The 14,618-nt window shown below is 48.3% G+C and overlaps 1 protein-coding gene across 2 annotated transcripts in view; it reads right to left on the reverse strand.

The window, feature by feature from the left end:
* LOC138513815 (double C2-like domain-containing protein beta) overlaps positions 1-14,618 on the reverse strand; it is a 358,694-nt gene that overhangs the window by 169,662 nt on the left and 174,414 nt on the right. For both annotated transcript variants that reach the window (XM_069628915.1, XM_069628916.1), the window contains exon 2: positions 12,737-12,816. In XM_069628915.1, the coding sequence (XP_069485016.1) occupies positions 12,737-12,816 (80 nt within the window). The remainder of the gene's footprint in view (positions 1-12,736; positions 12,817-14,618) is intronic.

Raw genomic sequence — 14,618 nt, forward strand, 5'->3', positions numbered from 1 at the left:
TGCTAAGCAAAGTAGAAAATGATGTATGGGGTTGGTGCCAACCCAATCACAATGGACCAAATAATCTAGGGTCCTATAGCTAGTTGAACCAATGAGACGTCGTACTTTTAATGACATCTACAGTAGTCATGTTTGAAGGAAGGGCTTAGATGCCCACCTGACAGTGTTTACCCAATCCCCTCACTCTGTTACCATATACAGATATATTACCTATAGTAAAGTTACATTTCCCTAACCAAAAGAATTACATGTTATCTATTGAGTGTTACACGTCAATTATGACGAGTTTTGAGTATAAAAGTTACAACTTGTATGAAGTTCGTTGGAGTTGAAGCGAGAAGGACTATCGCATCACTGCTGAAATCCATAACTCCCCGTTTTTTGTACTTGTCATTAAACGGACTCCCTTTGCCAAACCATTGGGTTGTCCTTATTGATTGGTATTGGAGTAATAAAGCTGCACCCCCATCCATCTCAAGGGTGCAGCTATCTCGTTTTAAAGTACTTCTGAGCAAACCTCGGCTATATGGGCTGGCCGGGGGTCTCTGGAGTACATTGATGCTGTGGTTCTCGTCTAAACAAACTAGACCTGACAGCAAATGCGGTAAAAACAAAAGTAATGATTCTGAAACCTAACAGGCGGGCATCTAATAGAAGCTACACTTTTAACTTTATGCTGATTGGTGCCAGGATTGAAACTGTAAAAGATTTTAAGTATCTTGCTGTAACATTTAAGGAAGTCAGGAACAATAGTGAACCATTAAGAGAACGGTTGACTTTGGTAACTAGTGCAGCAGCACAGTTATGATTGTTAGACAAACATTATGGGAGATTCTCCATTAAATCTATGGTTCAAATGTATCTGCACAAAATTGTCCTCTGATTGATTTAAAGTGCACAGTCATTAGAGTGTAACATTGATTGAGACAAAGTGGAGGCTGTGCTATGGAGGAAGACCCTGCCCTTGCCTCAGGGTATTCCCATCTGCGCTATACGACATGAGCTTGGCACATCCTCCCTTGCAGTTCGAGTTACCTGGCAATCCTTACAGCTATACGCAAAGATTTTGGTACCTCCCATCAAATCATTGTATAGAATGGTTTGCAAACAAATGGATTTGATGGGGTGTAAAGTCTTAAGCGAATGGGATGAGGTCAGTAAGAATCATTTCTTAACAAATGATATCACTGCAGAAGATCTAACGGACTCCCCGCTAAAAGTATAGCGTAAGCTGCTTGAGTTGGATTGGGTTGAGAATCGTAAGAGGCTTTCTGATTTCCATGTGTTCAGTTATTTTATTTATGATGTCAGAGCTTTGGGGATTTTACCATCTCATTCAATCACGTACTTTTGGAACTCAGTGTTTAAGATTACGTTTTATCTATATTTAACAAATGAGGTTATTGGTGCTAGAACAAGGACACCACGTGCTGAGAGAGTGTGCAGACTTTACCAGGCTAAGGGTGAGTCCTTGAAACATTTGAACATTTAATGTTCTCATTTGATGCTGTTAAGAAGAGAAGTATTTTTGAAATGTGTGAAGTTGGGAGTCTGTCAATCGGCTGATTATTTCTGGCACTACATTCTAAACTCCCAAAGAACTGAATTGAGTATTGCTGTATTGAGCTTTTTGGAGATTGTTTTTCAACGAATGTAATGTGGATCATGTTTTTCCTGTTATATTGCAAATATTTAACATTTTAAGCTGTACCGCTATAAATAAATACATAAATAAATAAAGACATAAAGAGGGGACCTGTACCATGGAAGGCTGTGTGTACAGGACATAGAGGTTTTAAAAAGGACATGCTGCTGGCCTGCAGCCAACATAAGGCACATAGCAGTGGTGAGATTTAGTCCGACCTGCAGTCATGAGGAGACGCGCAGTTGCATTCTGTTGGCTATGTAGGCACCTGATCATATATGTAGGGTTGCCAAGGCACTGATAATTAGCATAATCATGTATATGGGAAGTGAAATCTGTGACTACAGTGATAAGATGAGGAAAAGGAAGAAAGGTAAGGCATTGTGTGGCTCAGTAAATCTGTGAGAGCAGTGAGGGAGTCTGGTCAAACCCAAGACCAAGATCTTTCCCCGAAGTGATAGCAGAAGGGCAAACACCCACTACAGAAGGCAGTCTACGAGGCAGTCTAATTGTGAGAGAGTCCACCACTATCACAACCACTGTTTTATCAGAGTTGGTCTTTTACCATGGATCTAAGGTAGGCAGAAGAAATGGAAGATAGCCTGTCGACGACACATCCTCACTGTCTAATTGGAACAGGAAGGGTGGGTCACCAGCGTTTGAACAAAAATGTGTCCAAAAAGAGTGGATGAGAGTTGATGAGAGCGACAAAAGGGCACATGTACACATTAAAAATAATAGGGAAGGGTGAGGAAAAAAGGACTGTCCACGGAGATGCCAGAGGCTAAGAGTAATTCTAAACCTTCCAGCCATTACCTCCTTTGTTTTGCTTTAATCGAGGATCGTTCCAGGTTTTTCATGTTTTTTCCTTGACAAAGGGAAGTGCCCATAGTGAGAGGACAGAACAAGGTAGGTCTTTGACATTTCCTGCACCAAGGATGAGGATCTCTGTTTTGTTTCCATGAAGTCAAAGGTACTAATAGGCCATCCAGCTTTGGATGTGGTGATTGGTGAGGGTAGTTGGCTATGTCATATTTCACTAGACTATTGTTGCCAGGATAAGTAATTTGTCGTCTTTTGCATGCAGCTTAAAATAGACCTTAAAGCATTCCAAGAGGGTAGCTTGGTGGGATCCACCAAACTACTCAAATGGGTAGCTTGGTGGACCCCAATGGGTTCGGAGTCGGGTTTAAGGTGTGTTGGCCATAGTCACCAAGGCCAATGGTCTTTGGGGAAAGAGGTCAGCCAAGCCAGTCCTGTTACGGAGATTCCAATGCAATGCTCCATATGATGAATGAGGCTATGGTGATCAACTGTGTCATAGGTCGCTGAGAGATCCAGCGGGATGTATGCCGTGGGGGAATGGTAGGTGAGAGTTTTGAGAATCTCTTCCGTGATGGTAAGGAGCATGTTTATGTGCTCCTGGCAGGTCTAAAACCTGCTTGATAGTCGTTAAAAATCGGCGTGGGCTTCACTGTATTTCTGCCATTGGACTGTGACCAATTTTATGGGCAAGCTACTGATCAGACGGACACTCAGATGTCTGCGTGCTTTCTTAAGGAGGGCTATGGTCAGCACTTTCCTAAGGGCTGAATGGAACACCCCCATCTGAAGTGATGAGTTAAAGAAAGTAGCCAGTGGTGAAGCCAGTGATCGTAAATATTTTTCCAGAAGGCTGCTGAGCAGCAGTAGGTGGACAAAGTGATGGATTTCAGCTTGGAGGCCAGCACTATAAGATCATCATCACTGATGGGGGTGAAAGGCTGAAACGAACATTGGAAGTTGGCAATGGGAAGGAGAGAGATTTGTCTAGTTGAGTTGCAAGCCTCTTCTTTCTGATGTCCTCCACTTTAATGGTGAACAAGCCTTCAATTTCTTCCATAGAAATGGGGATGGGGTGGGAGGGTGTTGGCATTCTGGATGGTTTGTGAGATTTTTGAGGTTCATTAGGCCTTCTGAAGATTGATTATGATGTGATATGGCGTTTGTAACGCACCTATACACGAGTGTTTCAAGGCACGACGAGGCAAGGAAGGGGGACAGGAATACAGAGACAACGATCTTACTAGACCAAGTGACATTGAGATTGTGCAAGTGCAGGGGAGGGGGAAGGGAAACGTGCCAGGACAGTTGTTGGCCTTGGAGATCCTCTTCTGGAAATATTCCCTCCTCCTCTGCCAAAACCATTTCTGGTAAGCTCTGGCATGGACCTTGCATGCAAACAAAGTGCTGCTTTCCTCAGATATGCACCAGGTTCCTTGAAGTGTTTTTCCTTTTCTTTTCAGGTTGGCCACATCCTTAACAAATCATTTGTTTGTAGCCTTTATTGCTGATTCCTCTTTTTTTTGGTTAAGGGTGTCATTAAATCGAGGTTCTTCTCGATCTCAATGTGGAGAGTGTTCATAGAATAGGGGAAGTCTGATTGTTGTTGTGAGGAGTAGTAGGCAAGGCTGTTGGAGAACGTTTCTTTTGAGATCTTCTTAGATTGTCTGAGCAGAACATTAGGGATGGGGGTGTTGACATGTGAGGTCCCCGTTGGAGGCCTTGCAGGAAGAGCACATTAATCCTTAGATAAGTCGGTGGTCTGACCAAAATTATTTACTCATTTTAAGATTGGTGATGGAGGCATCTAAAGTTAAAATGCTACCCCGGGTATGGTCTTTGATATGGGTGGGCCCTTTGAAAGGTTTTAAGAACCCCAGATTGGACATGTGGCCCAGCCAGTTCTATGTTGGTTTGCACACTGGGTCAACATCAAAGTAGCATTGAAAAGTGACTACAATGATCAATTTTTCTGAAAAGTGATGATATTGACTCATAGGTGTAGGCAATCCGCCACACATGATTTGTTATCGCCTGATGGTTGGTAGGCTGCCAAGATTGTGATAGAGGTGTTTGGGTTGAGGAAATACCTTGTTAGCAAATGTTTAAAGTAATCGTAGGATTTTGTATATAAGGTGGAACAGGAGGTAAGTGTAGGTAACCATTTTTGGTGTTTCTGGTTATGTGATGTCTCATGTAGTCTGGAGGGAGAAGAGAGTCAAAGATGGTAGGGACTTGTCATGGAATCAATTCTCCATAATGGCCAGTCATATGGGACTGTCCTCACCAATGATGTTATTCAAGGCAGCATCATTCAGATTGCTTGATTGTGGGTTAAGGAGGCGCAATGTTAGGAGCTTATTGTGGAGAGAGGGAGTGGTTGGTGATGTGTGGGTGGGATCGGATGGTCATGAAGAATCCTCGTAGCGGTCCTTGGCTGCATAAATACAGGGAAGATTGATAACAGGGTGTTAGGGTGGTGGAACATGGTGAGTTGATGGGAGTGACCTACTCTGGGTGGTAAATCCTTTTGGAATCGTGGTGTAAGACATGGGATCAAGGCTTATCATAGGCCGGTGGAGTGCCAGTGGTTGCACAGATGTGACAGAGGGAACATGGAAAACAGTGGCCTTCAGGAGGGGGAAGATGATGGGAATGAATTTGGAGAAATTATGATGATTAGGTTGTTGCATAATATTTCCATGTCCGTAGACATTGATGGTGTGTTTCTAAGAGCAGGAGCATCTCTGTAAAATGGCCAGTCTTGTGTCGCCTTATCTGTGGTTTGGGAAGATATCAGAGAATGTTGATTGAAAGGCATGGTGCAAGGTAGGGTTAGTGTAAAAAGAGAAGGAGGTTGGATACTTTCTTTCCTGATTTGGTTCACAGTTAGGTGTTGGACATTGGTGTTGCTGGACTTTCCCTAAGCATGCACCTTTTGAAGCTATTTCATACTTTATTAGAGGCCAGAAAGGAAGAGTAGCAATTTCAACGGTGCCATTCAGACAACATTGTTTTAGAAAAAAGAGAGCTTGGGAGGAGGAGGGAGATTTGGTAGACAAGGCGTGGGGGAGGGACGAGTTCCACAAAATAAAGGAAGTTGGGGAGTCAATAAAGGCGGAACATGATTGCGGGACACACCAGATACAGTAGGGCTAGTAACAAGGGAAGGGGTGTCCTCAGTAGGGTTACAATTGGTGCAGTGAACTGGAGGGGGAACTGAGTTCAAGGTGGGAGGGTGCAAAAAGGGACACAACACATGGTGAAAGAGTGCTTGGGAGAAGGTCGGTAAAGAGACAACAGTAGTTGGAAGCGAAAGGAAACAATTGGGCCAGATGGAGGAGGGGATCAACTGGGCAGATGATATAGTGGCATTGACTCAATGGAGGTCGGAAGTGGGCAATGGCACTGGCAGGTGGGCCAAGGACACCACGGGGTAGATTAAGGGTCAAGGACACAAAAGGAGATACGTTGGGGAATTAGTGCGGAGGAAGCACAATGGGAGGAAGAAAGAATAGGATGTCTGAATCGGGGCAGTGTCAACAATGGAATTCAGGTAGGGGTGCAATAGTTAAATGGGGGCAGATGGGGAAAGAAAAATATGAAGGTCGGGTAGAAGAAAATACAGTGGAGGCACGTGGGAGAGAGAGCACGGCAAGGGCACAAGATGAAGAAGAAGATGACTGTGGACACAACATGAGACAGATGGGAAGGCAGTGACACAAAGGGGGCCAATGAGGACAGAGCAACCAACAGTGGTCAGGTGGGGGGATGGACGCCACTGGGGTGAGATATTTGAAACTAACAGACAGGGGTGCAGGTGGAGGGAATGAGAATGGAGGGGGGCAAATCTGGACGAACAAAGAAAAGTGGAAACCCCAGGCCAGATGTGGGTAAGGGAACATTAGAGATCATATGGGGGCGAGCGTATGAAAGAGCATAACAAGAGGCAGAAGGACGGGGAGGACAAAACAGAGGACACATGAATGGGGGCACAGACAGAATGGTAGGCTGGTGGGGAGAGTACAGGAGGGGCGAAACAAGAAGAAGAAAGGAGGTGCGGACACAATGGAGTGGAAATGGGGAGCACTGACTCAAAGGAGGGCAGATGGGGAGATAGCACAGAAGGTCACAGCAAGAAGGAGAACGAGTTAGATGACACAACAGGGGCACATTTAGCAGAATGTGGAGTGGGCATCACAGTGGTCAGATGGAGCAAGTGCACAGCAGAGGGAATAAGGGGAACACACATGGAATGGCGGCAGATGGGGGGGACAGGACACTGCAGCGGCCAGGTGGAGGAAATGAGGCAGCGCCAACAGATGGGGGGAGAGAGCATTGAAGGGGTTTGACAAGAGTGAGAAGGGTGAGGACATAAGGTCGGCTCATAGGGTGTTGGCATGCTTCATGGTGGAAGGGTAAGCAATGCTTGTATTATGCGGAAGAGAGGTGGTGATAGGATAAAAGTAAACAAGGTAGCACTGACTAGACAGTATAGGCAGTGCGATCAGGTACACGATCTCCAGGTGCCATTTTCAATGCAAGGCAAAGGCAATGATGAGGGTGGCCTGGCAAACAGGTTCCACCCGTTAGCCAACAACCCCTTGGCAGGGTGCTCATGCAAGGCCAACTAAATGAAAATGTATTTAGAGGGCGGGAAACCGGGTCACGTGGAGCCCACTGCACCAATACGGGATAACCTTCTCATCTTGGAGAAACAGCTTGTCTGTTCCACATTTGCTGTATGATGGTCTGAAGTCAGCATTAGAGCACTTCAGTCGCCATCTTGGAAAGGGGTCGGCGATTAAGAAGCCCTCCTATACATTATATGCACCCTCTCACCCCACAGGAGATGGCGATGCCAGAGGGATCTGTGCTCACAAATAAAGCCTGCATAAAAAGTGTACATATAAAGAAGATATTTTGTTTTTACTAACATAGATAGGTGGGGTCCTGGATAAAATAGCTGGCTTCACTTGCATAGCAGTACTAATATGCGTAGCTAAGATTAAGGCCCCTGTGGTCAGGCCTTTATTAGATACTTCTGCGCAGTACAGCGAGGTGATTGTAAGTGTGTTTACGGTCAGCATTGCGTATGTTTTTGTGTGTGTTGAAGCTCTGTGATTTGCACTTTGGTACTTTGTAGCTTTTCCTGAGCCCGCTCTTTCTCCAGATTACTGATGATAACAGAAGACATGGCCATCAGCCCATCTCAGGCTGCCCCTTTGCTTAGATCTGATTTTCCTCCTTGACCTTTTGGAATTGAGTGGCCATATCTCCATACAGTGTTCATTTCCCCTTGCATTCTTTTATTGATTTTATTTCCAAAATAAATCCCAATTGAGGTTCATATACATATTTAATACATTGTAAGTAAGGCTTTGGCAACCCTTATCTACAATTGCTGAGGAAGAGGGATTACGCATTCTGATATTTGAAGGATGAGGCCAGTGAGTGGCAATGCAGGTCCCATCTTTGAGAGCTTGGAGAAACACCCATTCAAGAATCTTTTGAAGATTTGGTGGTATGGAGGGATGTGGGGGGGGGAGTTGTTGGTTTGTTTGCCTGAAAGGCTTGAGAGCAAAGCAGGTGTTGGAGTAGCCGCAGTTAGCTGCTCAGGAGTTGAGGCATTTGAGGTCTGTAATTTTACTGGCCGGCGATGGTGGGTGCAAGCACAGGTGTTGGAGTAGCCGCAGTTGGCTGCTCAGGAGTTGGGGCATTTGAGGTCTGTAACTTGACTGGCCGGCGATGGTGGGTGCAAGCACAGGTGTTGGAGTAGCCGCAGTTGGCTGCTAAGGAGTTGGGGCATTTGAGGTCTGTAACTTGACTGGCCGGCGATGGTGGGGGCAAGCACAGGTGTTGGAGTAGCCGCAGTTGGCTGCTCAGGAGTTGAAGCATTTGAGGTCTGTAACTTGACTGGCTGGCGATGGTGGGTGCAAGCACAGGTGTTGGAGTAGCCGCAGTTGGCTGCTCAGGAGTAGGGGCATTTGAGGTCTGTAACTTGACTGGCTGGCGATGGTGGGGGCAAGCACAGGTGTTGGAGTAGCCGCAGTTGGCTGCTCAGGAGTTGAGGCATTTGAGGTCTGTAACTTGACTGGCCGGCGATGGTGGGTGCAAGCACAGGTGTTGGAGTAGCCGCAGTTGGCTGCTCAGGAGTTGAGGCATTTGAGGTCTGTAACTTGACTGGCTGGCGATGGTGGGTGCAAGCACAGGTGTTGGAGTAGCCGCAGTTGGCTGCTCAGGAGTTGAGGCATTTGAGGTCTGTAACTTGACTGGCCGGCGATGGTGGGTGCAAGCACAGGTGTTGGAGTAGCCACAGTTGGCTGCTCAGGAGTTGGGGCATTTGAGGTCTGTAACTTGACTGGCCGGCGATGGTGGGTGCAAGCACAGGTGTTGGAGTAGCCGCAGTTGGCTGCTCAGGAGTTGGGGCATTTGAGGTCTGTAACTTGACTGGCCGGCGATGGTGGGTGCAAGCACAGGTGTTGGCGTAGCCGCAGTTGGCTGCTCAGGAGTTGGGGCATTTGAGGTCTGTAACTTGACTGGCCGGCGATGGTGGGTGCAAGCACAGGTGTTGGAGTAGCCGCAGTTGGCTGCTCAGGAGTTGAGGCATTTGAGGTCTGTAACTTGACTGGCCGGCGATGGTGGGTGCAAGCACAGGTGTTGGAGTAGCCGCAGTTGGCTGCTCAGGAGTTGAGGCATTTGAGGTCTGTAACTTGACTGGCCGGCGATGGTGGGTGCAAGCACAGGTGTTGGAGTAGCCGCAGTTGGCTGCTCAGGAGTTGAGGCATTTGAGGTCTGTAACTTGACTGGCTGGCGATGGTGGGTGCAAGCACAGGTGTTGGAGTAGCCGCAGTTGGCTGCTCAGGAGTTGGGGCATTTGAGGTCTGTAACTTGACTGGCCGGCGATGGTGGGTGCAAGCACAGGTGTTGGAGTAGCCGCAGTTGGCTGCTCAGGAGTTGAGGCATTTGAGGTCTGTAACTTGACTGGCTGGCGATGGTGGGTGCAAGCACAGGTGTTGGAGTAGCCGCAGTTGGCTGCTCAGGAGTTGAGGCATTTGAGGTCTGTAACTTGACTGGCCGGTGATGGTGGGTGCAAGCACAGGTGTTGGAGTAGCCACAGTTGGCTGCTCAGGAGTTGGGGCATTTGAGGTTTGTAACTTGACTGGCCGGCGATGGTGGGTGCAAGCACAGGTGTTGGAGTAGCCACAGTTGGCTGCTCAGGAGTTGGGGCATTTGAGGTCTGTAACTTGACTGGCTGGCGATGGTGGGGGCAAGCACAGGTGTTGGAGTAGCCACAGTTGGCTGCTCAGGAGTTGAGGCATTTGAGGTCTGTAACTTCACTGGCTGGCGATGGTGGGTGCAAGCACAGGTGTTGGCGTAGCCACAGTTGGCTGCTCAGGAGTTGGGGCATTTGAGGTCTGTAACTTGACTGGCCGGCGATGGTGGGTGCAAGCACAGGTGTTGGAGTAGCCACAGTTGGCTGCTCAGGAGTTGGGGCATTTGAGGTCTGTAACTTGACTGGCCGGCGATGGTGGGTGCAAGCACAGGTGTTGGAGTAGCCACAGTTGGCTGCTCAGGAGTTGGGGCATTTGAGGTCTGTAACTTAGTCAAGTTGGCGATGGTGGGGGCAAGCACAGGTGTTGGAGTAGCCGCAGTTGGCTGCTCAGGAGTTGAGGCATTTGAGGTCTGTAACTTGACTGGCTGGCGATGGTGGGTGCAAGCACAGGTGTTGGAGTAGCCGCAGTTGGCTGCTCAGGAGTTGCGGCATTTGAGGTCTGTAACTTGACTGGCTGGCGATGGTGGGTGCAAGCACAGGTGTTGGAGTAGCCGCAGTTGGCTGCTCAGGAGTTGAGGCATTTGAGGTCTGTAACTTGACTGGCTGGCGATGGTGGGTGCAAGCACAGGTGTTGGAGTAGCCGCAGTTGGCTGCTCAGGAGTTGAGGCATTTGAGGTCTGTAACTTGACTGGCTGGCGATGGTGGGTGCAAGCACAGGTGTTGGAGTAGCCGCAGTTGGCTGCTCAGGAGTTGAGGCATTTGAGGTCTGTAACTTGACTGGCCGGCGATGGTGGGTGCAAGCACAGGTGTTGGAGTAGCCACAGTTGGCTGCTCAGGAGTTGGGGCATTTGAGGTCTGTAACTTGACTGGCCGGCGATGGTGGGTGCAAGCACAGGTGTTGGAGTAGCCACAGTTGGCTGCTCAGGAGTTGGGGCATTTGAGGTCTGTAACTTGACTGGCCGGCGATGGTGGGGGCAAGCACAGGTGTTGGAGTAGCCGCAGTTGGCTGCTCAGGAGTTGAGGCATTTGAGGTCTGTAACTTCACTGGCTGGCGATGGTGGGTGCAAGCACAGGTGTTGGCGTAGCCGCAGTTGGCTGCTCAGGAGTTGGGGCATTTGAGGTCTGTAACTTGACTGGCCGGCGATGGTGGGTGCAAGCACAGGTGTTGGAGTAGCCGCAGTTGGCTGCTCAGGAGTTGAGGCATTTGAGGTCTGTAACTTGACTGGCTGGCGATGGTGGGTGCAAGCACAGGTGTTGGAGTAGCCGCAGTTGGCTGCTCAGGAGTTGAGGCATTTGAGGTCTGTAACTTGACTGGCTGGCGATGGTGGGTGCAAGCACAGGTGTTGGAGTAGCCGCAGTTGGCTGCTCAGGAGTTGGGGCATTTGAGGTGTGTAACTTGACTGGCCGGCGATGGTGGGTGCAAGCACAGGTGTTGGAGTAGCCGCAGTTGGCTGCTCAGGAGTTGAGGCATTTGAGGTCTGTAACATGACTGGCCGGCGATGGTGGGTGCAAGCACAGGTGTTGGAGTAGCCGCAGTTGGCTGCTCAGGAGTTGAGGCATTTGAGGTCTGTAACTTGACTGGCCGGCGATGGTGGGTGCAAGCACAGGTGTTGGAGTAGCCACAGTTGGCTGCTCAGGAGTTGGGGCATTTGAGGTTTGTAACTTGACTGGCCGGCGATGGTGGGGGCAAGCACAGGTGTTGGAGTAGCCACAGTTGGCTGCTCAGGAGTTGGGGCATTTGAGGTCTGTAACTTGACTGGATGGCGATGGTGGGCGATGGAGCTAAAATGTGTTGCAGAGAAAGCGAGTCCTTGGAGATGTATATCTTGACGGCTCTATGTTACCACAGCAAAACGATCCTTTTCACCACTGCCATTGTGCTTAGATTGCCCAACAAAGTGATTTGCAAAAACAATCTTCCTTCACTTCTCACCCCCCACCGAGCCCCTATGACTATCTGGGGGACACCCCAGGCATTCCTGTCCATGTCCCCCCTCCCACCAGCCCTACCTCTCCTGACTCTCCTCTGTCGTTATCCAGGGACACCCCTGGATGATCCATCACTCCTGTCCCACCCCACTTCACTCCACAGTCTGTTTGCCCCCTCTCTGAACCTCTCCCCGCATACCAAGGCTCCACTGCGAGTTTCCCCCTGGATATTGCACAACGGATGTTTCACACTGGTTAGCATTTATAGTGCGTGGCACAATTCAGGAAACACACCATCTTGACGGCTTGGGAGGGGCGGCATTGTGTCAAAGCTTGGGAGCATTAATCTTGAATGGCTTGAGACGAGCGGTGTTAACGTTTACATTTGGCTGCTTATGGCACGAGGATATCTTAGCGGCCTTTACCATGAATGGCTAGAGAGAGGAGGTGTTGAAACGACATCTGTTCAGTCACATGGTAAGGCCTTGGAAGCCCTTACCTTAAAGAGCAAGGGAGTAGATGTGTTGGACCTGCATCTGTTTAGTAAGGTAATAAGATCTTTGAGGCCCTTACCTTGAATGACTAGAGAGAGGAGGTGTTGAGACTACATCTGGTCAGTCAAATGATAAGGTCTTGGAGGCCCTTACCTTAAAGGGCAAGGGGTGGATGTGTTGGAAAGACATCTGTTAAGTTTTATAATAAATAAGGCTTTTGCGGCCCTGACATGAAACGTCATGGGAATGGAGGTGTTGAGACTGCATATGTTGTCATATAATGAGGATTTTGAAGCCCTTACCTTGCATGGCTAAGCAGAGGCGGTGCTGAGTCTACATCTGTTCAGCCACATGCTGCGGTCTTGGAGGCCCTTACAAGAAAATGCGATAAGCAGTGCACACCTAATGTCTCGGAGAACAACTAGTAGCAAATATTTTTACAAACTCAGCTGTGACTGGTTATAAATGTTTTGAGGTGCTTTCTTGGAGGCCCTTACTCTGAATGACTTCAGAGGTGATGCATGGAGCAACATTTGGCTACTTTGGAGGTAAGGCATTAATGACCCTTACCTTTGCTTGGTGGATGTTACAGTGCAGCGCATTCATCTTCTCATCAAATAAAAGGCTGAACTCCAGTGTCCCCAAAGAAGCTGCAGGAAAACAAATAACATTTGCATTATTAAACATACCGAACATTCTATTTCCCTGCTCTCGAAGCTAGACAATGCCCCCTGCATTCTTCTCCTCCGCCTGCCCGGCCCATTCGGAACATGCGGGGGGGGGGGCAGTTGGGTAACCCCATTGCACAAAGTGATCTGGTACTAGGATAATAGATTGTATAGCAGCTGCATAGTTTTGTTTCCTGCTGACATTGGCTATCTGAGCTAGGGGCGGGTGTATTACTTGCATGGTCTGTTTCACGCACAGGTGCAAGGGGTGGTGATTAATGGAGCCTGGACTGCTCCTTCCTTGCCATCTGCTTCTGTAGGTGATTCTCTGTCTCCCTCGACCCTGCCCATTCGGCTGAGAGCAGCGCAACCATTTGCAGCCTACACGGCCCTGCATTTGCTGACATCTTTTTTTTTTCCCCCTACTTCTCTCCCCTATCAGCTCTGACATGTGGGGCTGCTTCAAAGAACGAGCAATCCTTGCACAACAGACTTTCTTGTGCATGATGTGTCTGTTTGGAAAAATGCTTTGAGCAGCTGCCCGCCTTATCATCCCGATAGGCGTGGATGCTCTTTTGGCAATGCGTGATTCAGTGCCTCCTTACCATAAATTAATCTAAAATGTTGCTGCACAGCACAGTGCTCGTGTTGACTCCATAGAACAGGAGTTCTGCTCTTTCTCCCACTGAAACTGCTTGCTTGTGTTTTGTTTGGTCTTAAACACCCCATACCAGAGCCGGCCCAGGGCACAGGCAGTCTGTGCGGTGGCCCAGGGCCTCGCTGTCAGGGGGGCCTTGTATCTGTGTGCCTGGGTATGGAGCCCATACCCACGCACACAGATACAAAGAATACCTCTTCACCACCCTCTGCTTTTCCCCATGCAGCTCTCTTTTGGCAAACAACGGTGTATGAACATGGAGGAAACAAAAGACTTGCTTTGGTTGTGAAACGGGTGCAGCGAGGGCGCCCAACATTGACCCGCTTCGTGAAAAGATTAAGCCCACATTACCCCCTCATGGAGTACATCAGCACTGGCACCAATGCCACCAGGTGAAGCAGCGCAGAGCAGTGACATGACCGGATATGGGTAACCCCCCTAAAAACGAACAAGAAAACAACAAAGCCGAAAAGATTGAGTTTTTTTTGGTCGCATTTTGCCATGATGTTTGTACCCTTTTTTGAAATATAAAGATGGGATGGGGGGTGGGCATGGGTATAAATAAAGGGAGGGGCAAGTAGGGAGGGTAAAAAAAAAACATTTACAGAAATCGACCAATAAACCTCGGTCTTTAGGGACTTGTTTTTTTGTGTTTTTTAACATAGAACCCCAGATATGTCCTGTAATGACTGATGTAATTTCCAGAGGAAACCTGGAATAGCGGGATTTACAGATAATCGGGAAAACAGGGAATGACCGGATAAACGTTGCCTGAGTGGTGTGCCAGATAACCCTGAGGGCTCCTGCTTACAAATCATACCCTGGCATCTCACAGGAATGGGGGCAGGTTGGAAACAGGCACGACCTCAAGCACCAGACAGCCAGCACCCAGGGTTGTTTCTGTGTACACTTCAGAAGGAAGCATTCTGAGTAAACAGTGGAGTTTAGGTTTGTGAAAATATTGGAAGACATTACCATTAAGAAAAATCAGACCGCAGCACTCAATCAAAAAGCCCAAAATGTATCCAAGGAGACCCTCATCAAAATGGGCCCCTTCCCTAATACCATCAAACCCGCTACACATTCCTTAAACTATGATTGGTCAACTCAATTCTGTGAACATGTG

This window comes from Ambystoma mexicanum, chromosome 12 (genome assembly GCF_040938575.1).
Source record: "Ambystoma mexicanum isolate Mex_15411 chromosome 12, UKY_AmexF1_1, whole genome shotgun sequence".
In the NCBI taxonomy this organism is placed as follows: Eukaryota; Metazoa; Chordata; class Amphibia; order Caudata; family Ambystomatidae; genus Ambystoma; species Ambystoma mexicanum.